At 52.1% G+C, this 26,453-nt stretch overlaps 1 protein-coding gene across 1 annotated transcript in view; it reads left to right on the forward strand.

Annotated features, from left to right (window-relative positions):
* The window catches only part of OBSCN (obscurin, cytoskeletal calmodulin and titin-interacting RhoGEF), a 132,295-nt gene that overhangs the window by 83,230 nt on the left and 22,612 nt on the right, over window positions 1-26,453 (forward strand). The window contains 24 exon segments of the mRNA XM_053657057.1: window positions 148-1,018; window positions 1,736-2,014; window positions 12,891-12,969; window positions 13,207-13,331; window positions 13,497-13,694; window positions 13,936-13,968; window positions 14,186-14,284; window positions 14,475-14,690; window positions 15,041-15,113; window positions 15,412-15,476; window positions 16,433-16,552; window positions 16,703-16,842; window positions 17,210-17,410; window positions 17,538-17,620; window positions 17,794-17,967; window positions 18,673-18,829; window positions 19,129-19,245; window positions 19,318-19,482; window positions 19,570-19,728; window positions 19,844-20,021; window positions 20,540-20,653; window positions 25,157-25,324; window positions 25,603-25,705; window positions 26,016-26,145. Of these exon segments, the coding sequence (XP_053513032.1) occupies window positions 148-1,018; window positions 1,736-2,014; window positions 12,891-12,969; window positions 13,207-13,331; window positions 13,497-13,694; window positions 13,936-13,968; window positions 14,186-14,284; window positions 14,475-14,690; window positions 15,041-15,113; window positions 15,412-15,476; window positions 16,433-16,552; window positions 16,703-16,842; window positions 17,210-17,410; window positions 17,538-17,620; window positions 17,794-17,967; window positions 18,673-18,829; window positions 19,129-19,245; window positions 19,318-19,482; window positions 19,570-19,728; window positions 19,844-20,021; window positions 20,540-20,653; window positions 25,157-25,324; window positions 25,603-25,705; window positions 26,016-26,145 (4,047 nt within the window).

Genomic DNA, 26,453 nt, shown 5'->3' on the forward strand with positions numbered 1-26,453 from the left:
GGTAGTGTAGTGGCCAGTAGGCAGAGGCAGAGCGGCCTGCCAGAGCCAGGGTGCAGGCCAGGTTCAGCCTCCAGCCCGCCCCCAGTGCCCCTGCCTGTCCTTTCCCTGACCCAGGCCTTGATTTCCTATCATGACCTGTGCACACAGGTCAGGGCCCCAGCAGCCCCCTCTGGAAAGCTGCAGAAGCAGCAGAAGCAGCCGGCCACAGTGTGCTTGCCGCCAGAAGAGTGGAGTAGTGAGGGCCTCGCCGACCCATCCCTGGACAAGGCAGCTGTGAAGATCCAGGCTGCCTTCAAGGGCTACAGAGTGCGGAAGGAAATGAGGCAACAGGAGGGGCCCATATTCCGTAGCACATTTGGGGACACTGAAGCTCAGGTGGGGGATGTCTTGCGTCTGGAGTGTGTAGTATCCAGCAAGGCAGACGTGCAGGCTCACTGGCTGAAGGATGGTGTGGAGCTGACTGATGGCCGACACCACCACATTGACCAGCTCAAGGATGGCACCTGCTCTCTACTGGTCACTGGTGTGGGCCAAGCTGATGCTGGCTGCTACACCTGCCAGGTGAGCAGCAAGTTTGGCCGTGCAGTCCACAGCGCCCGGGTGGTCATCAGCGGGACAGAGAGTGAGGCTGAGAGCTCCTCTGGCAGTGAGCTGGATGACGCCTTCCGCCGGGCAGCCCGGCGGCTCCACCATCTCTTCTGCACCAAGGGCCCAGCAGAGATTTCAGATGAGGAGATCTTCTTGAGTGCGGATGAGGGCTTAGCAGAGTCCGAGCAACCTGGGGACTGGCAGACATACCGAGAAGATGAACACTCGGTCTGCATCCGCTTCAAGACATTGGCTGAGGCCCGCCGGGCAGCTACCCACTTCCAGGAGATGTTCCAAATGCTGGGCATTGGGGTGGACATCAGCCTGTCAGAGGAGGGGCACCAGGGGGTGGAAATACGCATCACCAAGGTGTCCCTCATCCCTGTGGCGCCTTTGGAGCCAGTGCCCAGCTTGTGCACCACAGAGTCCGGTGAGTCTGTAAGCTGCCTGGGGCAGGGTAGGAGAGGTGGGACAAGGCTGGTGGGTGATCAGGGTCAGCTGAGAGGTCAAGGCTGCAGTTTCTGGCCCCTGGCAGCTGTCACCCACTGAGCTTGGAATAGCCCTGGCTTTGGGGTTGTTAGAGTTCCATCTGCACCACAGCTCTGCCTCCTACCAGCTAGCCTATCAGAGCTTCAGTGTTCTTATCTGTGAACCAGCTGAAGGAATGCTGACTTCTGTTTTCTTTCTCCAAGAGGGATTCAGATGCCATCTATATAAAAGGTGGGCTTCCATGTGGTCTGGTCCGCACCCCATTTACCACTTCAGCAAATAAAATTAATTAAAAACACACCCCACTGTTTACTTGTATGCCCCTAGAAATGACAGAAGAGGTGTTGTTAACCTACAGTGTTGTGTCTTGAAATTTTTTCCCTCCAGTTCTGAGTGTGAGGCCTCAAACCCTGGACTCCCAGCTACACTGCCATGGTCCTCCGTCCATGTCCCTTCCTCCCCACTCCCTGTGCTGTCCTTCTGGCCACAGGGAGGCTTGGGAGAATGGGGAGGAGGGAGGAACTGTTTGGCCATCTGGTCTGTCAAGTGCTCTCACTGGAATGGGGGCTGTTGGGTCACATGTGTGGACCTGCAAAAGCTGAGGTGATTGGGGGGCCAGAGCTGGGGCTAATGTGCATGCCCCACCCACCCCTCTCAGCCCCAGTGTTCCTGACTGAGCTGCAGAACCAGGAGGTGCTGGATGGGTATCCTGTGAGCTTCGACTGCGTGGTGACGGGTCAACCAGTGCCCAGCGTACGCTGGTTCAAGGATGGGAGGGTACTGGAGGAAGACGACCACTACATGATCAGTGATGACCAGCAGGGCGGCCATCAGCTCATCATTACGGCTGTGGTACCTGCAGACATGGGTGTCTACCGCTGCCTGGCTGAGAACAGCATGGGTGTATCCTCCACCAAGGCTGAGCTCCGAGTGGACTGTGAGTGTGGTCATTGGTTTGCTGACCCAGGGTGGGTGGCCTGGGGGTTCCTGGCTGGGAGGGGTAGTGTGGGGTTGGATGATGGTCCAGACTTGGGGCCTCAGGGTCTTGTGGCTGATAGAGAGCTCTCTGGGAGCCCCCTTGGGTGGGGGTGGGGACCTTAACTTCTTGAGAAGCATGAGGGCTGAGGAGGGACCCAGGGAGGTTTGGAGGTGTCCAGGGATGTGGTGGGTGATCAATGGCACTGTGGTCAATTAGGAATACATGTCAGGTCCCATCTCTGGTTCCTGGCTCACAGCTCCTAAGTCCCTTGAAATTCTTAGCTAATAAGTCACTAAAATGGTGGCTCCTGGCAGGGCACTAGACAGCTTCAGGATAGAGGATGGTCACAGCAAAGACCATGTGACAATCCGTACAAATGCGTCTGACAATTATTGACAAAAGTGCAAAGCAATTAAGTGGAGGAAGGATAGAATTTCACAGATGATGCTGGAGTAATTTGGACATTTATAAGGAAAAAAAAGGACCTAGACCTTATATAAAAATTAACTCAAATGGATTTTATACCTATATGTAAAATATAAAACTTTGAAAAATAATAAGAGAAAATCTTCAGTACCTAGGACTAGGAAAGGCCATTGTATACTTGACCTGTAAAAGAAAAAAAACAGTAAAATGGATGTCATCAGAGTTAAAACCTTCTGCTCTGAGAAAGACTGGTGTGCAGAATGAAATGCTACAGGCTGGGAAGGAATATCTGCAAACCATACATCTTATAAAGGACTTTATCTAAACTATATAAAGAATGCTCAATATTAAAGTGTAAAAAATGTATAAAAATCCAGTTAGAACAGGAGTGTGTACAGACATTTCATGGGAAAGGACAAGGAGATGTTATATAAGTGTGTGGAAGTTGTCTGACAGAAAAATGCAAATCAGGGCCCAGCAGGACACCTCTGCACAGTCCTGGGTCACTAACATAAAAATGGTGCTGCCAGCCCTGCATTGGAGGGGTGAAGTCAGGAGACCCCCGTGGACTGCTGGTGGGAGGGGAAACCAGTGCAACTACTCCAGAATGCAGTGTGTCCATTTATACAAAACTAATCATGTGCTTACCATATGGCCCAACGATCATTTTATTGGGCATTTACTCAAGAAATGAAAACTCAAATTCAACCTTTGAGTTAAACTCAATAATTATTCAACTCAATAATGCAACCTTTACCCAAATGCTCATAGTAGCTTTATTCCTAATAGCGAAAAACTATTAATAACCCAAAAACTAGGGAGAAAGGGGCACATGTTCTTCAGGGAGTGAATGGTTAACTATGTCCTATGAGTGCTACTCAGCAAGGTAAAGGAACGTGTTATTAACACACACAACAGGTGTCATAAAACTGCATGTTATTGCATGAAAACATACTGTGGGGGCGACTTCCTCACAAGTTCCCCTGTGTGCCACGGATGAGAGTAAACATGACAGAGACATTATGTGATCTGCTTGGGGAGGAGAGGTAGCCAGTTCTCAGGGGAAAAAGGCCTTGAGCCCCTTCCTCCAAGGGCTTTTATTGGGTTGTAATACACAAGAATACAGGGTGGCAAGGATCAAACAGTAGATAACATTTCAAAGAAATCTGAGGGTTTACTATGAGTCAGTCTGTCAGGAACAGAGTTTTAGGGTTTCCTGCTCAAACCCCTAACATATGAATGAAAGCACTCTTAGCAGAGCAGATTTCACAGGTTTATCAGGAAGTCTTTGTGATGCCAGATTTTCCCCAGGGACATGCTCTGGCAAGGCAAGGAGCTGCACCTCTCCCCATCAGGTATTCAGGCTTAAGGGGATCAGAGCCAGGAAGTGCTTTTTCCAGGGGACATGGGGACTCAGGCTATCTCAAAGCCGGGAGGCAAGAGTCCATTGCTCTTTGTTGCAGCTCCCTGAGTCCTTCCATGATGGCCTCCCAAGTGATCGAGTCTGGTCTAGGTTGCCCCTCCTCTGAGGGGTCTTACCCGTCAAGGACTTCTGACCATGCTTTGGGGGAAGGGAGGAAACTGAGGCAGCATTTGCTACCAGAGACAAGCTTTGTCTCCTGCGGTTCACGTTCCAGAGGTCACTGACTCATCCTTAGCCAGAGGGTTATAATTCCTGAAACCAGGCAGAGCAGTCCACAACAACATACATACTGGATGGAGTTCATGTGAACCTTATAAAGTCTGAACCAGGTTGGCAGGTAGATCAGTGTCACCATTTATATAGTTCAGAGAAAAGTTAACCTTGCCAGAAACTGGGTGAGGGATATATGGGGTCTCTGTACTATTTTTCAGAATGGTGTGTGAATCTGCAGTTCTCTGGAAATAAAAAGGGGAAAAAACGATTAAAAACGTAACAATAACAAGTCCGTTATCTTAAATGAGACAGGAGTACACACAGGCGCCATGCATGACATCTTTGTTCCCAAGCTCTTCCCTCTAGCATGTGGTCCCGGTTTCCACCCACTTCCCCTTTCTTCCTGCCCGAAGGGCATCTTCTAACATTTTTTGTAGACTGTGTATGCTGGAAGTCTTTCAGATTTTGTATGTCTGAAAAAATGCCTTTATTTTGGTTCTGTTTTGAAAGATAGTTTTGCTAGGACAGCTTTTTCTGTCCCTACTTTAAAGATCCAGCTGTATTGTCTGCTAACTCGCATTGCTTCCCGTGAGAAATATGGTGTTATTTTTTGTTTCTCTATACATAACTTGTCTTTTCTATTGGGATTTGAACTTTTTTAGATGTTTGCACACCATAAAATTCAACATTTAAAAATATATAATGAATTCCCAGACAGCAGGCAGATGCAGAGCGCTGCCTGCCCTGTTGAAGGCTCCCTGCAGGGCATGAGGACTTGTGGGGCTACACTTATCTGACACCCAGGAAGCTGGTTCTGGCTCAGCATCCTTGGGCACTCAAAATTCACCCTAGGCAAGACAGAAAGTCTAAACAACACAGTTACCACAGAAATGTCAAGGAGTTCCTGCCTGCCCCAAAAGCACCAGGTTCATGTAGTTTCCACAGAATTCTCCCCTACCCCAAAATAAAGAAAGTGCAATTGCTATAGAAAAGTGTATAACACACTGGTTTTTAGTATATTCACAAGGTTGGGCAACCATCACTAACAACTAGTTTCAGAGCATTTTCATCATCCCAGGTGAAACCCTGCACCCGTTGGCCATCACACTCTACCCCGCCCCACCCCACTGCCCACCACTTCCCCAGCCACTGGAAACAGCTAATGTCTTCTGCCTCTGTGGATTTGCTTATTCTGGACATCTTACATAGTGGAATCATACAGCATATAGCCTTTTGTGCCTGGCTTCTCTCACTGAGCATGTTTCTAAGTCCATCCATTTGGTAACATATGTCAGTACTTCATTCCCTTTTATATAAAGCTGAAAAATATTCCACTGCACATGGACTTCTTATCCAAACATTGCATGACATTTATCCCTCAGTGATTTTTGGCTGTTATGAATAATGCTTCTATGAACAGTCATGTACAAGTTTTTGGGTGCACATGGGTTTTAGTTCTCTTGGGTTTGTAGCTAGGAATGGAATTCCTGGGTAACATGGTGACTGTATTATTGACCTTTAGAGGAACCTTCAAACTGGTTTTCCATAGCAGCTGCATCATTTCATTCTCTAGCATGGATGTAGGGGACTCCCAGTTTCCCCACGTCCTGGCCAGCACTTGTTATGTTGATTTTCTTTTTTTTTTTTTTCCGTTTTTGTTTTTATTTTATTTTATTTTAAAAAATTTTTTTATTGATTATGCTGTTACAGTTGTTCTATTCCCCCTTTATTCCCCTCCACCCTACCCCTCATCCTCACCATTACCCCCCCTTTAGTTTATGACCATGTGTCTCAAGTCCTTTAGATTCTATATTTCCCATGCTATTCTTGCCTCCCCCATCTATTTTCTATCTACTGTCTATGCTACTTATTTTCTGTACCTTCTCCCCCCTTCTCCTCCTCCCACTCCCCTGTTGCTAACCCTCCTTGAGATCTTCATTTCTATGTTTCCACTCCTGATCTAGCTGACCTTTTAGTTTGCTTTTGTTTTAGGTGTGGTTGTTAATAACTGTGAGTTTGTTGTCCTTTCACTGTTCATGTTTCTTTAACTTCTTTTTCTTAGATAAGTCCCTTTAACATTTCATATAATAAGGGCTTGGTGATGATGAACTCCTTGAATTTGATCTTATCTGAGAAGCACTTTATCTGTCCTTCCATTTTAAATGAAAGTTTTGCTGGATAGAGCAATCTTGGTTGTAGGTCTTTGGCTTTCATGACTTGAAATACCTCTTTCCAGCCCCTTCTTGCCTGTAAGGTCTCTTTTGAGAAATCAGCTGACAGTCTGATGGGGACTCCTTTATAGGTGACTGTCCCCTTAGCTCTTGCTGCTTCTAGGATTCTCTCCTTCATTTTAATTTTGGCTAATGTAATGATGATGTGCCTTGGTGTGTTCCTTCTTGGGTCCAACTTCTTTGGGACTCTCTGAGCTTCCTGGATTTCCTGGAAGTCTATTTCCTTTGCCAGATTGGGGAAATTCTCCTTTATTATTTGTTCGAATAAGTTTTCCACTGGTGGCTGTGCCTTTCCCCCTTCTGGTACCCCTATAATTCGGATGTTGGAGCATTTAAAGATGTCCTGGAGGTTCCTAAGACTCTCCTCATTTCTTCAAATTCTTGCTTCTTGACTCTTTTCTGTTTGGCCATTATTTGCTTTCTTCAGGTCCACTCCATTGATTTGAGTCCCAGTTTCCTTTTCATTGCTATTGGTTTCCTGTGCAATTCCATTCATTTCAATTAGTCTCGCCTTCATATATTTGTCTAATTCGTGGCTATAATCAACCAGTTCTGTGAGGATCCTGATCACCAATGTTTTAAACTGTGCGTCTGAGAGTTTTGCTATTTCTTCATCACTTAGATCTATTGGCTCTGGGGCTCTGAGATCCTCCTGCGCCATTCTTGGTCTGTTCGGGCCCTTTAAGTGTGAGAAGCGGCGCCTTGGATTCCCAGGTCGCTGGGTTGTGACGCTATATGTGGGGGCGTGGCCAGAGCGGGGGAAATGGCGACCCCCTCTGCTGTTTCTCACAGCTGGGTGTGGAGGAGCAGTGCCTTAGGTGGTTCACCTGGGCGGGGCCACTCAGAGTTGCTGGGTTATGAAGCTGTATGTGGAGGTGGGGTCAGAGCAGGGAACTGGCGGCGCCCTCCACTGCCGCTTGCCGTGGGGACCTGCCAGCCCGGTCCAACCGCCCACTCCCTGGCCTGTCCACCCGCGCACAAATGCGCGACCTCAGTCAACATGCAGCCCTGCTGCCCCGCTGTCTCCCCCGAGGTCGCTGGTCTGGTCGCTCGCTAGGTCCGACCCTGCGCCTGGATTCCGCGGGCCTGAGTCCCTCTGGCCGAGTCCTCCTGTGCAACCCTGCTCCACCAGCCGCTGGTTTCACCCCTTACCGGTCAGGCTGAAGAATTTGTTGTTAACGGACTTCCAAAAAGTTCAATTTTCCATTTTCTGGCTGTGTTTTCTGTTGCTAATATTTAGTTTTCTCTAATGTTGGTTGTGTGAGAAGGCATGGCACATCCACCTATGCCTCCATCTTGGCGGAAGTCCCTGTTATGTTGATTTTCTAAGTAACAGCCACCCTAATGGGTGTGAGGTGGTGTCTCGCTGTGATTTTTATTGCATTTTCTAGTGATAATGACTTTGGGTATTGCTTCATGTGCTTATCGACCATTGGTATGTTTTCTCTGGGAAAGTTTCTATTTAAATCTTTTTGCCCATTTTAATTTTTCTAATATATTTTATTGATTATGCCATTACAGTTGTCCCATTTCCCACCCCTTCATTCCCCTCCACCCTGCACACCCCTCCCCCACCATTCCCCCCTTTTGTTTATGTCCATATGTGTTTAGCTTCTACATTTCCCACATTATTCTTGGCCTCCCCCTGTCTATTTTCTCCCCACCATCTATGCTACTTATTCTCCATACCTTCTCCCCCACTCTCCTCCTCCCACTCCCCTGTTGCTAACCCTCCATGTGATCTCCATTTCTATGACTCTGTTTCTGATCTAGCTGTCCACTTAGTTTGCTTTTGTTTTAGGTGTGGTTGTTAATAACTGTGAGTTTGCTGTCATTTTACTGTTCGTATTTTTTGTCTTCTTTTTCTTAAATAAGTCTCTTGAACATTTCATAAAATAAGGGCATGGTGATGATGAACTCCATTAACTTGGCCTTATCTGAGAAGTATTTTATCTGCCCTTCCAATCTAAATGAAAGCTTTGCTGGATAGAGCAATCTTTGATGTAGGTCTTTGATTTCATGACTTGGAATATTTCTTTCCAGCCCCTTCTTGCCTGTAAGGTCTCTTTTGAGAAATCAGCTGACAGTCTGATGGGTACTCCTTTGTAGTTAACTGTCTCCTTACCTCTTGCTACTCCTAGGATTCTCTCCCTCATTTTTATCTTGGGTAATGTAATTATGATGTGCCTTGGTGTGTTCCTCCTTGGGTCCACCTTCTTTGGCACTCTCTGAGCTTCCTGGACTTCCTGAAAGTCTATTTTTTTTTTTTTTGCCAGATTGGGGAAGTTCTCCTTTATTATTTGTTCAAATAAGTTTTCCACTTGTTGCTCTTCCTCTTCCCCTTCTGGTACCCCTATAATTTAAATGTTAGAATGTTTCAAAATGTCTTGGAAGTTCCTAATACCTCTCCTCATTTTTTAAAATTCTTGTTTCTTCCTTCTTTTCTGTTTGGTTGTTTCTTCCTTTCTTCTGGTCCACTCCATTTATTTGAGTCCCAGTTTTCTTTTCATCCCTATTGGTTCCCTGTACATTTTTCTTCATTTCACTTAGCTTAGCCTTCATTTTTTCATCTGATTTGTGACCAAATTCAGTCAACTTTGTGAGCATTCTAATCACCAGTGCTTTGAACTGTGCGTCTGATAGGTTGGCTATCTCTTAGTCACTTAGTTGTATTTGTCATGGAGCTTTAATCTGTTCTTTCAGTTAGGCCATTTTTTTTTGTCTTGTCATGCCTGTTACGTAGTGGGGGGCAGAGCCTTAGGTGTTCACCAGGGTGGGGCAACCCCATTGCTGGGTTGTGATACTGTATGTGGGGGTGGGGTCAGAAAGGGAACAATGGTGCTTGCTCCACTCTCCTTGGATCTAGGTCCCTTTCACTGCTTCCCTCAAGAAAAATGGGCCTTTTTGGTGCTGATTCCCTTGTGGATGAACTTGTGTACATCCTAGGACCCTGTGGGTCTCTCCAACAAACTCTGCTGTGAGGCTGGAGTCTCTCCCTGCACCTCCACCCCCACAGGTGTTTTCAATCAGTGTTTTGAGGCTTTATTTCCCGGCTCTGGGACCCTGGGTTGCATGGTCTGTCTCAGTGTCACCTGGTTTATCTTCATGCAAATGTGGCACTGCCTGGTCAGCCAGTCACCTTGCACACAGTGCCTCACCTCACAATTGCTGCCTTGCTGGGTCTGCCTGTTGCCACCCCAAGCCAAGGATCTGCCAGCTGCCATCTGCGCGCCCAGGATCTGCCCACCACCATCTTGCACACATGGTGCCACCACTTTTTGTGTCATGATCCCTCTCTGCCTGGATGCCTGACTCCGCCCTTCCTACCAGTCTGGATGAATGTGTCTATATTTTAACTCCTTGGTTGTCCGACTTCCATACAGTTTAATTTTCTGTCAGTTCTGGTTGTTATTTTATTTCTAAATTTTTGTTGTCCTTATTTTGGTTGTGCGAGGAGGCACAGTGAGTCTACCTATACTTCCATCTTGGCCGAAAGTCTCTCCTCCCTTTCTTAATGGTGTCCTTTGATGCATGACTTTTCAATTTTGATAAAGTCTAGTTTATCTACTTTTTCTTTGGTTGCTTGCACTTTGGTTGTCATATATTAAGGACCCATTGCCTAATCCAAGGTCATAAAGATTTATATCTATGGTTTCTTCTAAGAGTTACATTTAGACCTGTGGTCTGTTTTGAGTTTACTTTGTATATGGTGTGAGGTAAGGGCCCAACTTTATTTATTTTTTTTCATGGTGGAAATCCAGTTGTCCTAGCAGCATGTTGAAAAGACTATTTTTTCCATAAAATTATCTGTGAACTCTTGTTACTCTTGTTTCAAATTAGTTCCCATTAAATGCGTGGGTTTCTCTCTGACTCTCAGTTCCATCCCACTAGTGTGAACATTTGTTGTAATGGTATTGCCACACTATAGTTATGCAGTAAGTTTTGAAATACAGAAGTGTTAGTCTTCCAACTTTATTCTTTTTCAAGATTGTTTTGAACAACCTGGATCTCTTGCGTTTTTCTTAACGAATTTTAGGATCATTTTGTCAATTTCTGCAAAAATGGTCCTTGGATACTTTCAAAGATTTTCTTTCTATCCTTGGATTTGAGTAATTTGATTATGATATTCTTTGGTGTACTTTTCTTTATTCATTAAGTACATTAAGTTCATTAAGTTTCTTGGAATTTAGGGCTTACAGTTTTCAGTAAGTTTGGGGTTTTTTTGCCATTATTTCTTCAAACGTTTTTTCCTTTTCCTCTTATTTGGTGACTTCAGTTATAAATATATCAAGCCATGTGAAGCTGTAGTACAGCTCACTGATACTTTTTAAGTTTAAAACTGTTTTTTTCTCTGCATTTCATTTGGCTTTTTCTATTGCATTGTTCTTTTCTTCTTAGTATCTAACCTGCTATTAGTCTAATCTACTGTATTTTTTATCTCCAGAACTTCTACTTGAGTCCTCTCTCCATGTTCTATGTCTCTACTTAATTTTTTGAGCACACAGAATACCATGTGATACCCACATTAATGTCCTTCTCTGCCAGTTGCAACATCACGTCAGATCTGATTGATTATTCTCCACGTGGTTTGTCTTGTTTTCCCACCTCCTTGTGTGTCTGATGGCTTGTGACTGGGGCCCTGGTACTGTGAGTCTCGCTCTGCTGGGAGCTGATGTGGTGCATTCCTGTGGGTGTCCTTGAGCTGGGCTCTGGAAACAGTGACTTCCTTAAAAGCATTTGTCCCTGTCCTGGGGAGAGAATGGTCTAGAGCTTCTTCTAGTCTTTCTGTGGCCCTGTGCCCCTCCTGCACTGTTCCCCAGCCTCTCAGAGGGCTCTTCCCTCCCAGGGGTGCATGCTGATGACTTCTTGAGGGAGGGGCTCTGTGCTGCTTCCTCAAGTCTGGTTTTCTGTACTGTGGACTCTGACTGCCTTCTGTCCCCTCAACTCAAGGTCTACCTGGCTCTGCCTCAGTTTCCTTTCTGAGGCCTGGAAACTGGAGGCAGGAAGCTGGGGCAATCACAGGGTTCACCTTTGTTTGCTCTCTCTAAGGGATCAGTGTCCTTACCTGCTTAATGCTGAGTGACTTGAAAACCATTCTGATGGTTCTGTGCTCAATTCTGGTTTTTCCCATGACAAGTAATTCTCTAACACTAGCTGGTTGACCTACAATTTAACTCTATTCTGACATTACCTACCTGGAGATAGCATCAGCGCCCACAAGTGAAGGGCTCAGTCCCACAAGAGCACCCCCATTTCAGATGCCAATGGTAAGCCCAGGTTGTCCCCTGTGCTTGTGACTGACCAGCCACCTCCTCAGGTTTCAGTAATTTGCTAGAGTGGCTCACAGAACTCAAACATTTACTCACTAGGTTGCTGGCTTATTCTAAAGGATATAGCTCAGGAAGAGTCAGATGGAAGAGGTATGCAGGGCCAAGCATGGAGAAAAAGCCGGGGTCTTCCCTGTTCTCTGAACCTGCCACTCTCCCTTTATCTCCTTGTGTACACTGACCTGGAAGCTTTCCAAACTGCAGCCCTTTGGATTTTCATGGAGTCTTCATTACATAGGTACAATTGATTCAACCTCCAGCCCCTCTCCCTTCCCTCCAGAGACTGAAGCTTCTGACCCCCGTCACAGGGTTGGTTCCCCTGCCAACCAGTTCCCATCCTTAGGGGTGGAACAAAATCTCCTCATTCACATAAACTCAGGTGTGGTTGACAGGGGCTTGTTATGAATGTGATGGAAACTCCAAGAGTTTTAGGAGCTCTATTCCAGGAATGGTACAAAACTAAATAGATATTACTTACAATGAGTCATAACATCATAACCATTGTTTCGTGTACTTTGTTTATTGCTTGGATTCTTTCAGCTGGGAGGGTGTCTTAATTTGTGCTGCTCTTAGTGCTGCAGACTGTGTGGCTTCTGAACAATAGGAGTACACGAGTGTCTCTCAGTGTTAGAGGCTGGAAGTCCAAGATCAGAGTGCCAGTGCAGCTGAGTTCTTCTGAGTGGCAGATGGGCCTTCTTCACTGTGTCCTCGCATGGTGTGAGGAGCGCTGTGGGATCCCTTTCATAGGGCATTGACCCCATTTCTAATGGCCCCACCCTCATGACCTAGTCACCTCCTGAAGATCCCACCTCCCAGTGAGCTTGGGGGACACACAAACATCCAGTCCCTGAGGCACCATTGTGGCTATGAGTGGAAGCCCCAGCTGAGGCCTGGATACAGCAGACTCTGTCCTCTAGTGGAGCAGAATGGGAAGAGGCAACCACTGTCCCTGCCTGCCATTTATGAAGCTCAGAGTCACCCCATGTTTACAATTTGTTGGGTTATGTACTTAGTTATAGGCCTGGAACTTGGGCTGGTAACAGCTGTAGGGCAGGGAGGGGCCACAGGGTAGCTGTGTCCCCATAACTTCTGACTCAGGAGGATAAGTGGCTCTCAGAGACAGCCACGCAGTGAGAACCAGGTGGCCCCTGGGGTGGGGCTGTGCCTGGGAAGAGGGGGCACAGCCTGGCTCCAGCTTTACACTTTGTCCTTAGTGACCAGCACTGACTACGACACTGCCGCAGATGCCACAGAGACCTCGTCCTACTTCAGTGCCCAAGGCTACCTGTCCAGGTGGGAGCCATTTGGGTGTGGGCAGTGTCCATCAGGCTGGCAGCCCTAGCCCTGGAGTGTGGGTGGCTGTGCTGGCTTATAGTGACAGAATCCCAGACCTGAGGGCTTCATCTGGCCATGTGGCCTCTGTCCAGCATGTTAATGGGGGACCTGGGAAGCCATCTAGGCCTGACCCCACCCCTCCTGCCCAGGGCCCCTCACCTGTCCACATCACACTGCCCCTCTGTTCTCTGCCAGCCATGAGCAGGAGGGTGCAGAGTCTACGTCAGAGGAGGGACAACTGCCCCAGATAGTGGAGGAGTTGAAAGACCTCCAGGTGGCTCCTGGCACACGCCTGGCCAAGTTCCAGCTCAAGGTGAAAGGTGAGGGGAATAGGGCTGGAGGGCCAGGTGGTGCCTCCTCCAAGCAGAGGTCAGGCCATGGCCATGGCCCGAGGTGTCTCCAGGGATCTTCTCCCCAGGCCAGGGGGAGGGCACAGTGCCCACTGGCAGGGGACCTGTGCTGACCACTCCCCCTATGGTACCAAGGCTACCCGGTGCCCCGCCTATACTGGTTCAAAGACGGGCAGCCCCTGGCTGCTTCCACACACATTCACATGGTGGACAAGAAGACACTGCACACCCTGGAGATCTTCTCAGTCACTGGTGAGGACGCTGGCCAGTACTCAGCCTATGTCAGCAACACCGTGGGTGCTGCCTACTCATCTGCTCGGCTCCTGGTCCGAGGTGGGTGCTGGGACTGATGTCTACCTACCCCTCTCCCTACCACTCCCCACCAATGGCAAGCATGGGATTAGGCCCACGGTCGTTGCCCTGTGTACAGAAGTGCAGTGGGAGAGCAGATGGCTCCCTGCCTGGATTCCAGAAGGTGCTAGGTACAGGAGTGGGAGGGCATCCTTGGGACCCCACCCTTTGAGCAGGCCCTGGCACCATCCCACTTCAGATCTGACTTTCCTGCCTCTTTCAGGCCCCAGTGACCCAGAGGAGAAGCCAGCAGCAGGTGAGCCGAATTGTGGCACTCAGAGGGGCACCAGAGGTTCTGCAGGGCGGTATGGGGATACCCATCAGGTGGAGTGAGAGAAGCACACTGGGAACAGGCTGCAGGGACAGCTGCCTGGGCTGGTGGGGGTCTGGGTCTGAAGGAAGGGGCAGAGCCTAGGCACCACACAGGGCTGTGGCTCTGTACTGGTCACCAGCAGCCATCTGTGCCTCTCCAGTTGTGCAGCAACAGCTGGTACCGCCCCGATTCCTGGAGAAGTTCACCTCCAAGAAGGTGAAGAAGGGCTCCAGCATCACTTTCTCCGTGAAGGTTGAAGGTAGGGTACCCTGCCCTCCCCACACAGCATCCCCAGGGAGGCTCAGAGCAGCCTCTTCTCCACTCAGAACTTCCAGAGGACTCAGAGCAGCCCCTGCCCATCTCAGGGTCCCCTAGAAAAGGTGAGAGGCACCCCACTAGAGCCCCCTTCTCAGTGGGGGCTGACTGTCCATTGTCCGCTCCTGCCTTAGGTCTGCCAGCGCCAGCTGTGCATTGGCTGCAGGAGGAGGCAGAGCGGGTACTGTGGATTGGCCCAGACACACCAGGCTACACAGTGGCCAGCTCAGCGCAGCAGCACAGCCTGGTCCTACTGGATGTGGGCCGACAGCACCAGGGCATCTACAACTGTATCGCATCCAATGCTGCTGGCCAGGCCCTCTGCTCCGCCAGCCTACGTGTCTCTGGCTGTGAGTCGGCATGGGTGACCCGGTGAATATGGGAGGGAGCTGCCACTGCTGGGGATTTGCACCCCCTCCCTGAGACCCCTCCCCAAGCATAGGCCCCAAGCAGTCTCTTCCTGACCCCGTTCAGCCCCTGTGGGGTGGAGCACCAAGCGTGGACTCATTCCTGCCCCTACCACTGCAGGGGGGTGGGTGCAGACCCAGTCAGGATGCCAGGCACAGCCTTCCTTGGCTGCTCTGGGCAGACGGGCTGAGGCCCCAGGTTGGGCTGGCCCAGACATCCCAGGCAGAGGTCGCCACCAAAATCATCTCAGTGGGCTGGGCATCATCCTGGCAGTCACCTGTCCTTTTGACAGTGCCCAGGGAGGTGGAGTCAGTGGGGGAGACAGCTGGGGTGAAGGAGGCCCTCATCTCTACCTTTCTTCAGGGGTGAGTGAGGGGCTGTACCAGAGCTAATGGGGGTGGCTTGGGGGCCCTGGACCTGGGGTGGGGGACAGCATGCTGTTGGAGAGGGAGCCCCACCCTGGGCCACAGCCTGGCTCTGCCCCTTGCAAGCTGTATAGCTTGGGCCAGCCCCTTAACCTCTCTGTGCCTTGGTCTCTCCATTGTAAAATGAGTCCTCCCCAGGGCCTCACTCTGGCACCTGGCCCACTGCACTCAGACTCTCTCCCAAGGGTATGGGTGGTGGGCCCTCCCCAGACCCTCAGGATACCCCCACCTTCTCTAGGACCCAAGCTGTCTCCGAACAGATGCTGGAACCTGCAGGTTTCACTGACCTTGCTGGGCAAAAAGGTATGGGGGCACACAGGTGGCCTATTACTAATTTGGGGTGGGGAATGGGGGAGGCTGCTTGACCCCAGATGGCCTGCAATATCCGCTCTTCCAGCTTTGGGCTGGGGCTCCTCAGGTGCCCCTCTGGGCCTGGTTCTGAGCTCTGGTTGCCCTTGTACCTGGCCAGCCCTTGGCTCAGCTCTCACATCCAGCGATCCAGCTGGCTGTGTGGCGCCCAGGTGAGGGGAAGATTGTTGCCCAGTCAGGACTGGAGTGAGCATCCAGCCCCTTTCCAAACACCTGCACAGTGTATTCTGGAACCTTGGTATATTTTTCACTTTTCTATGACAAGTATCGATCTGCACAGAAATAGAGAGGATTGGGGCTGCGTGCCCATCACCTACCTTTGGGCCACTTCTCAGGTGACCTGCACCTACACCCTCAGCAGCCCCCATTCACCCCTGACCCCAGCCAGCCACAGAAGCTCACACCCCCCAATCTCCACACCCTAGGGCTAGATATCTAGGTTCTGCCCCCATCCCACCCAAACCACCCAAACCCCCCAAACCCCTTCCTAGACAAACCACCAAGGTGATGCCTTCAAGAGGAAGCACAAACCCCATTGGGGGGCTTCAACATCTGCATGCTCTCTCCCTATCCTAGCCTGTACCTGGCTTGGCCAGGAACTGCCCTGGCCTAGTGCCCTGCAGCCGTGCTGGCCACCCGCATTCCTGACCACCCGATGCCCCTCTCCTGGGTCCCGATTCCCTATATTTGTAGCCTCTCAGTCATACCTTGGCTCAGATACCTCTGAGCCATTAAAGCTCCTTATCCTGGTTGGCCTATCCGCTTCTGGCAGCATAGCCCCAAACCTGTGTGATCCTATCTTCTCTGAATCCTGGGCTCAGGGCAGGCCTGCAGGGGCTGTTCAAGCTTGTCTGCAGTGCACACTGGCTGAGCTAGGGTCTGACCAACAGGAGAGCCCCTGACACCTAAGGCCCATGGCCACTTGTCCCTGGCTGAGGTGGGCACAGAGGAGTTCCTGCAGAAGCTGACCTCACAAATAACAGAGATGGTGTCGGCCAAGATCACTCAGGGTGAGGGATCTTTGTGGAGCCAGGTCTTGGGTGGAAGATGGTGGGGGCAGTGACCCAGGGCTAGGGCCCCCCAAACCCACACCCTGGAGACCCATGGGAAGGGACACAAGGGGCTGTTCCTTCCCAGTTTCACATGCCCTGTGCCCCTAGCCAAGCTGCAGGTGCCTGGAGGTGACAGTGACGAGGAGTCCAAGACACCGTCCGCATCCCCCCGGCATGGCCGCTCCCGCCCCTCCTCTATTGTCCAGGAGTCGTCCTCAGAGTCAGAAGATGGAGACTCCCGGGGAGAGGTGCTGCCGGGGCAGTGGGCTGGGGGGGCATGAGGCTGTGGGGGGTGGAAAGCGAGGGTGCTGAGGGAACTGGGCCCTCAGGGAGCCAGGAGGAGGAGGCTGGAAGTGTACCTCTGAACAGCTGACATACTACCACGCCCAGGACACCCCCACATTCCCAAGTCTCCCTTCTTGTCACTCTGGGGTCGCCTTACCTGGCACCCCTTTTGTGTTTTCATCACAGAAATGTGTTGGGCCTGTTGTGTAATTTCACAGAATCTCAGGATAACTCCTTCTTCCCCATTCACTACCAGGGGCCCTGTGGCTTGGGTCCGTGAGAGGCCCTGCTGGCTCCTTTCTGGGTCTGACTCAGCACCCTTTCCCCCAGATCTTTGATATCTATGTGGTCACAGCTGACTACCTGCCTCTGGGGGCTGAGCAGGACACCATCTCGCTGCGGGAGGGCCAGTATGTGGAGGTGTTGGACTCAGCCCACCCTCTGCGCTGGCTTGTGCGCACCAAGCCCACCAAGTCCAGCCCCTCACGACAGGGCTGGGTATCCCCTGCCTACCTGGACAAGCGGCTCAAGGTACCTAGACTGCCAGGGGTGGGGTTGTTGTCCTGGGATTGTTGTCCCCTGATGAGTACAGGAACCTCACCCTCACAGGGCTGGGCTAACACCAAGGCCACCTACAACCCTCTCTGTTCCTCACCAGCTGTCACCTGAGTGGGGGCCTGCTGAGGTCCCCGAGTTCCCTAAGGAAGCTGTGTCTGAGGATGAGTATAAGAGGCGGCTGAGGTGAGGTGCCATGGTGTGTGTGTGTGTGGGTGCAGTCTTTGCCTGGTGACTTTGTGTGGTGGGACAACCCTATGGGGGTAGTGCCTCCACCTTCTGTTTGGCCCCAGTCTGCATGTGAGGGGAGGTACCTGTTTAGCACCTGAATTCCTGGTCCCCTCATGCTCTGCCTCCAGCTCCGTCATCCAGGAACTGCTGAGCTCCGAGCAGGCCTTTGTGGGCAAGCTGCAGTTCCTGCAGAGCCACCACATGGAGTACCTGGACCACTGCCCCCATGTGCCTGCCACCGTGGTCAGCCAGAAGGCTGTCATTTTCCGTAACCTGCAGGAACTCAGCCACTTCCATAGCAGGTGGGCAGGCCTGTGTGCATGCATACACATTTACACACATGTGGACACGTGCCACACACACAGACACCACACATGCATGCACACTCTCACACACATGCACATGTACCCACAGATCTGGGCCTTAGGGTGGGCAAGAGCCAAGAAGAGAAAGAAACTGGGGTGGCCCGATTTATCTGTGGGCATACCACATCTCTGTATGAGGATGCGTGCCCCCCAGGAACACAAGTTTGTGCACCTGGCTTACCCATGGAGTGCCTGCAGCAGTCCCACCTGCTGCAACCTCTGTACATAGGCACACACACGTGTGTGCACTCACATGCCCTAACACACACATGTATGGGTTACACAGCCACACACACGTGCACACACGTACATGCTCTTAAATGCCTGGGAATGGGTTGTATGTGCACAACACAGTGTGTACCCCACATATATGTACACAGGCACATGTGTACATGTGCCTATACGTATATGCCCACATGGACATAGGTTTCTTTGCATGTGGGCACACGTAGACATGCATGCCCATGCATGTGTGCACACCCTCAAACACCACACACATATGTTCCCATAGCCCTTGTTCACTTCAATCCTAGGAGCCAGTGGGACTAGGCCCTGGCAGGAGCCTGTTTCCTCCCAAACCTGAGGACTAGAATTGGGTCATGGGCTGTGGGCAGGGTTCTGACATTGTCCCTTCCGTGGCAGCTTCCTGCAGGAGCTGCAGATCTGTGACACAGATGATGATGTGGCCATGTGCTTCATTAAGAACCAGGTGGCCTTCGAGAAGTACTTGGAGTTCCTGGTGGGCCGAGTGCAGGCCGAGTCAGTGGTGGTCAGCACGGCTGTGCAGGAATTCTACAAGGTGCTCCTTCCCCTGATGCTGCTGGCTTCATCTCCAAGATGATTTTCCCTTACAGGGCCCTGCCTCTCCCCACCTGCCAGGGGCCCCCCCACCAGCTTGCCTAGGTCCCCGGGGCCCTGGCTTAGTGAGTAAAGCAGGTAGAGCCTCCTGAAGTTCTTCCCACCTGTCAGTGACCAGCCATTGAGGGGAGGGCCTACCTGGGAAGGAGGGAATGCAGGCTTGCTCTTGGGACCTGGGTGACATGAGCCACCCCCGGGCCTCACCCTAATGCCCTGAAACCCACACTGTGGTTCCCACAGAAATACTCAGAGGAGGTGCTGTCGGCTGCTGACCCCTCACAGCCACCCCCACCCCCGCTACAGCACTTCCTGGAGCAGCCAGTCCAGCGGGTCCAGCAGTACCAGGCCCTGCTCAAGGTAAGTGGGCTGTCCCTTGCCCTCAGTACCTCCTCTTGCCCTGTGGTACACCCTGACCTGGCATCTCTTCAGGAGCTGATCCGCAACAAGGCTCGGAACCGGCAGAACTGCACACTGCTGGAGCAGGCCTATGCAGTAGTGTCTGCCCTGCCTCAGCGTGCCGAGAACCAGCTGCATGTTTCGCTCATGGAAAACTACCCGGGCACCCTGGAAGCCCTGGGCGAGCCCATCCGCCAGGTCTGGGGGGGGGCACCGTGCAGGGCAGGTTGTAGGGCAGGGTGGTGGCTGTGCCCCAGGCTGACCAAGGGCCAACCACTCTCCCAGGGCCACTTCATCGTGTGGGAGGGGGCACCGGGTGCAAGGATGCCCTGGAAGGGCCACCACCGCCACGTCTTCCTGTTCCCACACCACCTGGTAGTCTGCAAGCCCAGGAGGGACTCACATACCGATACCTTCAGCTATGTGTTCCGGAACATGATGAAGGTCTGTGGGCATTAGACAGCCTGGTGGGGTGGGGAGGCTGCAGGGTGTGTGAGGGAGGCCTAGGCTGGTCCTCTGGGCATATCCAGGGCAGTGAACCTGCCTCCTCCCCCCACAGCTGAGCAACATCGACCTGAATGAGCAGGTGGAGGGGGATGACCGCGCCTTCGAGGTGTGGCATGAGCGGGAGGACTCGGTGCGCAAGTTCCTCCTGCAGGCACGGACTGTCATCACCAAGAATACCTGGGTGAAGGAGATCAGCAGCATCCAGCAGCGTCTGGCCCTGCCTGTCTGGCGTGAGTCCCAGTCCTGGTGTGGAGGCCAGATGCAGGCTCGAACCTTTCAGCCAAGCCATCTGGCTTGGGGACACCCAGGCCCCTGCCCTTGCCTGGGCAGCCATCAGGGAAGGGGCTGCCTCCTGAGACAGATGGCTAGCTCTCCCCTCCATCAGCTCAGCCTCTCTATGTGCTAAACTGGGGTGCTGGGCTGGCTCTGACCCAAGTGGGGACATTGGGTCTCATTCAGGGGCCCCCAGCACACAGTAGATGCCCAGGGTGTTAGAGTTGTGAAGGTCTGATGCCTGGGTCTCCTTTCTCACCTGGAATGGGAGAGGCTCCTTTTCAACACACTAACCTCTCCATACTCCCCACCACTCCCCAAGAACATCCAGCCTGCCTCCACTTCAGAGCCCATTCAGGCCCAGTGTGGAATCACAAGGACTGGTGTTTGTAGCAGCCACACCCTTTGGCCTTGGGACTTCTAGCCCTGCCAGGGGTGAACTGAGGGCCCAGGTATGTGGTATGTGTGTCCCCAGGGCCCCCAGATTTTGAGGAAGAGCTGGCCGACTGCACAGCTGAGCTGGGTGAAACAGTCAAGCTGGCCTGCCGTGTGATTGGCACACCCAAGCCTGTCATCAGCTGGTACAAAGGTAAGTCCCTGTGGCCTAGAGGTGCTGGCCCTGCCACATGGAAGAGCTGCCCAGAAGGAATTGAGCTGACCAGGGACCTAGGGTGGGGCTTGGTCAGGAGTTCGGTACAAAGGAGAGGCTTCCTGGCCAAGTTGCCTGCTCCCGAATCAAGGAGAGCCAGGCCAGGGCAGAGGAGGCAGGACAGAGGGCAGTTCAACTGCCTGAGGGAGCTGCCTTTTTGGGGCAGAGACGGGTGATAGCAGAGAGACAAAGGTTTGATGTGCCAGCCAGAGAACTAAGACAGAGCCAGGCACACACATGTGAAGGTTCCAAAGGGCAGTGAGGAGGTCAGGGGGTGCAGAGACAGAACAGTTGGGAATGAGGGCTGCTATGAGGCTTTAGGATTGATCCGAGTGTAATGGAGCTGCAGAGAGTCAAGGAACACTGAGGTTGGGGTCCCACAACCACCTTTCAGGTCAGTGATTCACCAGAAGGACTCACAAAACTCAGCAGAGCTTTTCCACTTAGGTTTCCATTGCTGTGGAAAGGGGCAGAGTCCAGGTGGGCTGTGTGAACAGCTCTTTCAGCTTTGGGTCTGCTGTCTCTGATTCCCTAGTTCGGGGTAAACGTCTGAGTCCAGTCTTGGTTTTGGAGCGTCATCCCAGAGCCATGGATCATTCTTGTCCTACTTGCCACCCCTGAAGGGCTGAGGGTGGGGCTGGAGAGGTCACTGGGGCATTGTGCTGGGTCATGCAGGAGGGGCCATCGCTGTGCCTATACTCAGTGCTGCATGGCAGAACTGGTGGATACAACAGATAGTTGCCAGTGGTAGCTTCAGAGAACTGCCTGGGGCCTCCCTTCTGGAGGGAGACCTGCTGGCCCATGTCCCGGGGCCCTCGGAAGTCTCCTCTCAGGCACCTCACCCTGCACAGAATGTCTGCAGCTCAATTGCCCTCTCTACCATTCCTCCTCACCCAGAATTTTTGGGTGAGGTATCTGGGAGAGTGGGCTCATAGGGACAAGGCCATTCATAAAGTCACGCAGAAGTGACTCTGCACCCCTTGGGCCCTCCCTTTGGACCAGGCTGCTCCCAGGAGCATGTGAAGGCTGGCCACTTGTGAGAAGAAAGAAGGATGCACCTCACCCAGGCAGGGCAGGATCCTGGGCTCTGATGGCAGTGGGCAGTCCTTGGTCTCTTTTACCCTGGCTGTCTCCCAGTGAGACCCCAGAGGGGTGCTGTGTCCAGTGAGTGAAAGCAGGTTAGTTTGTGCCAAGCCTCTGGGGACAGTTGGCTTGTGCTGACACATTGGTCAAATGTCAGGTGGTCTGGGTGGCCCACAGACATCTGGTCAGAGGCAGCCGTCAGCTGACCCAAAGCAGCATCATGGTGGGAAACACCACAGTAGCCTTGGGAGGCACTGACCTGCCAAGACAGGGGTCTGCCTCATGTGATGTGCCCCCTTTCCGGATGAGAGAATTTCTCAGCAGTCCTCTGTGTGGCCTGAAGCGGGGTCAATGCCATGCATCCTGTGGCAGCCCTACGTGGAACCTTGGTGACTTGGGTGGGAGCCCCCTCAGTGATCTCTTTGCCTGCATGGCTCATGGCCTCATGGGAGGGGGTGTCTTTCACCAGGCCATCTATAGTTTGTTAAATGGCAAAACAAACAACCAGGCCATTCGAAAAACCTCTAGGACAGGACGAGCAGCATTGGGCAAAAGATTTGCCAGCAGAAAAAAATGTCCTCATATAGTAGGAGCTGAGTGTTGGGGGCAGAGGGCCAAGCCCTGACCCAGCCCCAGGCAGCTGCCAGGGAGCCAAGAGCACTGGAGACATGTGTTAAAAGCCTTGCTGCACGGAGGCACTGCAGACCCGTGATAGCCATGTTATCTGGAGCCACAGAGCAGGGACTACATTGGGCTAGTGACAACCTATTCCCTCTGGCTGTGACCTGACCCTTTACCCTAGCTACCTCATGTCACATGGGAAGCCCAGAACCTCCTTTCTCCCCAACCTAGAAAGAAACAGACTGCAGGGCTGGACAGTTACATGTTCCCTGTGTGGGCACCCCCCTAGGAGTGTCCACTCCCCATGTTTGGAGCAGGGAATTCCATAGCACACATCAGGGTCTAGGAGCAAGAGCCACGGCTATAGTCCCCTGACTTGGCCTTGAGGCAACACTCTCTTTCTGGAGAACCGACAGCTTTGATAAGATTCCATCACTGGAATCCAGGTACCTGTGTCTGGTAGACCTGTGATGGTCCGACTTCTCCCCCTGCTCGAGGTCCTAGCTATATAGGATGGGCACATAGGACCTCTAGTCCCTCTGGCCCGGGGAGACTAACACCACTCCTGATCATTTTTCCCTTAAAGCTGTGGAGATTGGGTGGAGGAGGAAGAAGGGGCCAAGCGTCAGGGATTGAACAGTCCCAGACACGCTTCCACAGTTCAGTGACCTGCAGTGCTTTGGGCTCACCCAAACCCTAACCCAGGCAGCATGGCCCTTCCTGCTGACTTAACACTCGCCTCCCATCACTGTCTGGACTCCATGCCCCTTGGCCCGTCGGGGTCTAACTTGCATGGCACTGACCTTTTTGATGGGGGTGTCCACTTAACAGGACATTTCAAGCCTCTCTCCTTGAGGGCTGAACAATATGTCTGAGGAGGCAGGGGCACCTGTTAGAACACAAACCCCTGTAGGCCACCCCCTCCTCAAATGCTGAAGGAGCCAAGAGACCAGTGAACAAGGCAGACTAGTCTAGCTTGTCAGTTAAGGAGTTTAACAGCAGACTTACATACAGAAATGCAAGGTAGTCAGGTGTCCACTCCCCACCTCCCCAGCTGCTTTATGGCCACTGGGTGGATGGTTGGGTAAGAAGTATTTAATCTAAGGGGAGGGAGACTGCCAGGTGCCAAGAGGGTCTGCCATGGAGCTGGTTAAGAGGCAGACAAGCCAAGGGCAAATTACTCCAGAAGCAGAGCATGAAGCTCCCAGGGGTGGGGGCCAGGAGTCAAGGTGGCCCATTAGCCTTGGTAAGATCAAGCTCTGTCATTGTTGGGAGGTGGGACGACCTGCAGCTGAACCAATGGCACCAAGGAGAAGGCGTGCCAACCAAGGCGCTGGCCAGGAGGAGGCTGTCTCTGAACCCATTTCTGGGTGTGCAAGCTGTGGCCACCCACCCAGTACCTCTCCATTCACAGGCAGTAAGCAGGGTGGGCTTCCTGCCCAGCTGACCACACAGTTCGGTTGTCATGTCCACCACCAAGTCCCATGGACCTCTCTCAGGTCCTATTAACTAGCCACCTTCTTTCTCTTCTGGAATGATGTCTCTGACAGCATCCCTTTCTGGTCACCAAACTGAGTATCAAGCCACAAATCATCTGCCAGCCAGACACAGACACAAGGTGCTGGTCAGAGACAGAAACTGCTGGTCACAGAAAAGCACAGTGTTTTTGGTCAGTTGCCATGATCTCCACATCCAGGGCCAGATGTTAGTTGCACACAATGGACTGCACTGCAGGAGAGACCCCAAGTTTGAGGAGGGTCTAAGCTTTTATGGAGCTACCGACACACCTGCCCATTTGTTTTCCAGAGAGAGAAATACTTTGCGGGCTGTAAGGAAGGAGAGGGCTCCGTTCCTGCTGCTCTGGGTGCTGCGGGGGTCTCCTTGCCCAAGCACCCGGGAGCTGGGTGGGCAGCATGGCAATGCAGGGGAGGCATGGAGAGCTCTTTTCTGACACTAGGATGAGGACTGAAAACGGACTCTTAACCAAGAGGCGTCCTGTGGGGGGTGGAAGCTGAGGGGAGGGGTTTTGAAAGACAATGAGAAGGGGGCACTGAAAGTGGGGAGAGGGTGTAAACAACTTTCCTGGAACATAGTACAGCACATCGGAGAAAGCGGGATGTGGCTGGAGCCTTTTTTTTGTATATGTTAAGGTAATTTTTTAAGGTTCCCTGTGAATTAAAGGTCAAATGCTGGTTCTGAACTATTGTAATTTAAACCACACGTGCAGAGCTATTGTAAAGTGTTTGTTTATGGAATTATATGTATTTATGGAGGAAAGAGTTCCTCAGAGTGAAAAGTACCTATCTACCCATTCCTTACCCAGGAAAGAAACACATTATGGGCACAGACGTTAGGTTGGGTGGGTGTTTGGACAAGGGTGATTAAAGAGATGGGGGTGACTGAATGTGTCTGCTGGGGGGAGCCATCAGCGCCTTGGAGTTGTCTGGAAGTCACACTTCATTGGCAAGGAGGCTTAGGGTCTGCTTATTGGAATAAGACATCTGCTGCCCTCAGGTAAAAGCCTGCCCTCTAGAGGCTACACTGTGTACACAGAGGTCTGGGGAAGTTTTCAGGGCTCTTCAGCTTGGCCAGCAGGACCCTCAGCAGGAAGCCTCCTCTGGCCCTTGTGCTTCAGGGCTGCTCTTCACTCCCCATCAACACCTGTGACTGTGACGCCCAGGCAAGCCCAGCCAATCATCCCCATGGGGTCCCTCTGTGACAGCCCTCCCTCCTTTCCAGATGGGAAGCCAGTAGAGGTGGATCCTCACCACATTCTCATTGAAGACCCAGATGGCTCATGCACTCTCATTCTGGACAACCTGACTGGTGCTGACTCTGGCCAGTACATGTGCTTTGCAGCCAGCACTGCTGGCACAGCCAGCACCCTGGGCAAGATCCTGGTACAGGGTAAGCTTGGGAGGGAGGCTGGGTGTAGGGCACCTAGGCAATGTCCACTGCAGCAGCCCCAATGGGTGCAGGCATTCAGAAGGAGCTGGTGGGTGCTGTGGTTCTCTGACCCAGGTCTGGGGCTCTCCGTCAGGTGGAGTCCTGCACCTTATACTCTCTCTCTCTCATTTCTCTCTCTTTCTGTGTGTGTGTGTCTCCCTCTGTCCCTATCTCTGTCTCTGCGTCTTTCTCCATCTCTCTCTGTCTCCCTTTGTGCCCCATGCCCTGTGGCCCCTCAGTTCCTCCACGGTTTGTGAACAAGCTCCGGGCAGTGCCTTTTGTGGAAGGAGAGGACGCCCAGGTCACCTGCACCATCGAAGGTGTTCCACACCCTCAGATCAGGTGGGCTGGGGTGATGAGGGGGTAGGGCTGCCACTTCTGTCTGAAAATCAAGGGTGGACAGCATGTACACAAGGTCTGGGTGGGTGAGACAGAAGCTCAGCCTTTTGGATAACAAGTGGGGGCCTTGGGACCAGTATGTTCTGACACAGCTCTAGCAGCAGCAAGGAAGACCCTGCCAGATGGATATGGCAGGAGGCATTCAAGAGGGTGGGTGCTATAACGGCACCCTGACCGGAGGGATGGGTGAGGGAGAGTCATGAGCACAGGGGGCTCGGAAGAGGCCCCAACTGACCACCAGGGCTGGTTTCAGGTGGTACAAGGATGGGGCCCTGCTGTCCACTGGCGGAAAGTACCGGACCCTGAGTGAGCCACGCAGTGGCCTGCTCAAGCTGGAGATCCAGGAGGCCAGCAAGGAAGATATGGGCTACTACGAGTGCGAGGTGAGGAAGGGTGCAGAAACGTGGTTGGGGGCTTGTCATCATCAGCCAGGACACATGATGAGAGAGGGGACACCAGACTCACTGTCACTCACCATCCATGATAACAAAGGGAACACCAGGTTCACTATCATGCACCATCTACGATGACACGGAGAACCCTATGTTCACTGTCACTCACTATATGATGACCCAGACCTGCTGTCACTGACCAATCATGAGGTGCAAGCAGGATTCCATAGGGGACCTGGGTAGGGTGTGTCCTCAGTTGTGTGGGACAGTGTGCAGGCTTGGCTCCACCTGGCTCCATC

The sequence above is a fragment of the Artibeus jamaicensis genome, unplaced genomic scaffold (genome assembly GCF_021234435.1).
Source record: "Artibeus jamaicensis isolate MK-2021 breed Jamaican fruit bat unplaced genomic scaffold, CSHL_Jam_final scaffold_3272, whole genome shotgun sequence".
NCBI lineage: Eukaryota > Metazoa > Chordata > Mammalia > Chiroptera > Phyllostomidae > Artibeus > Artibeus jamaicensis.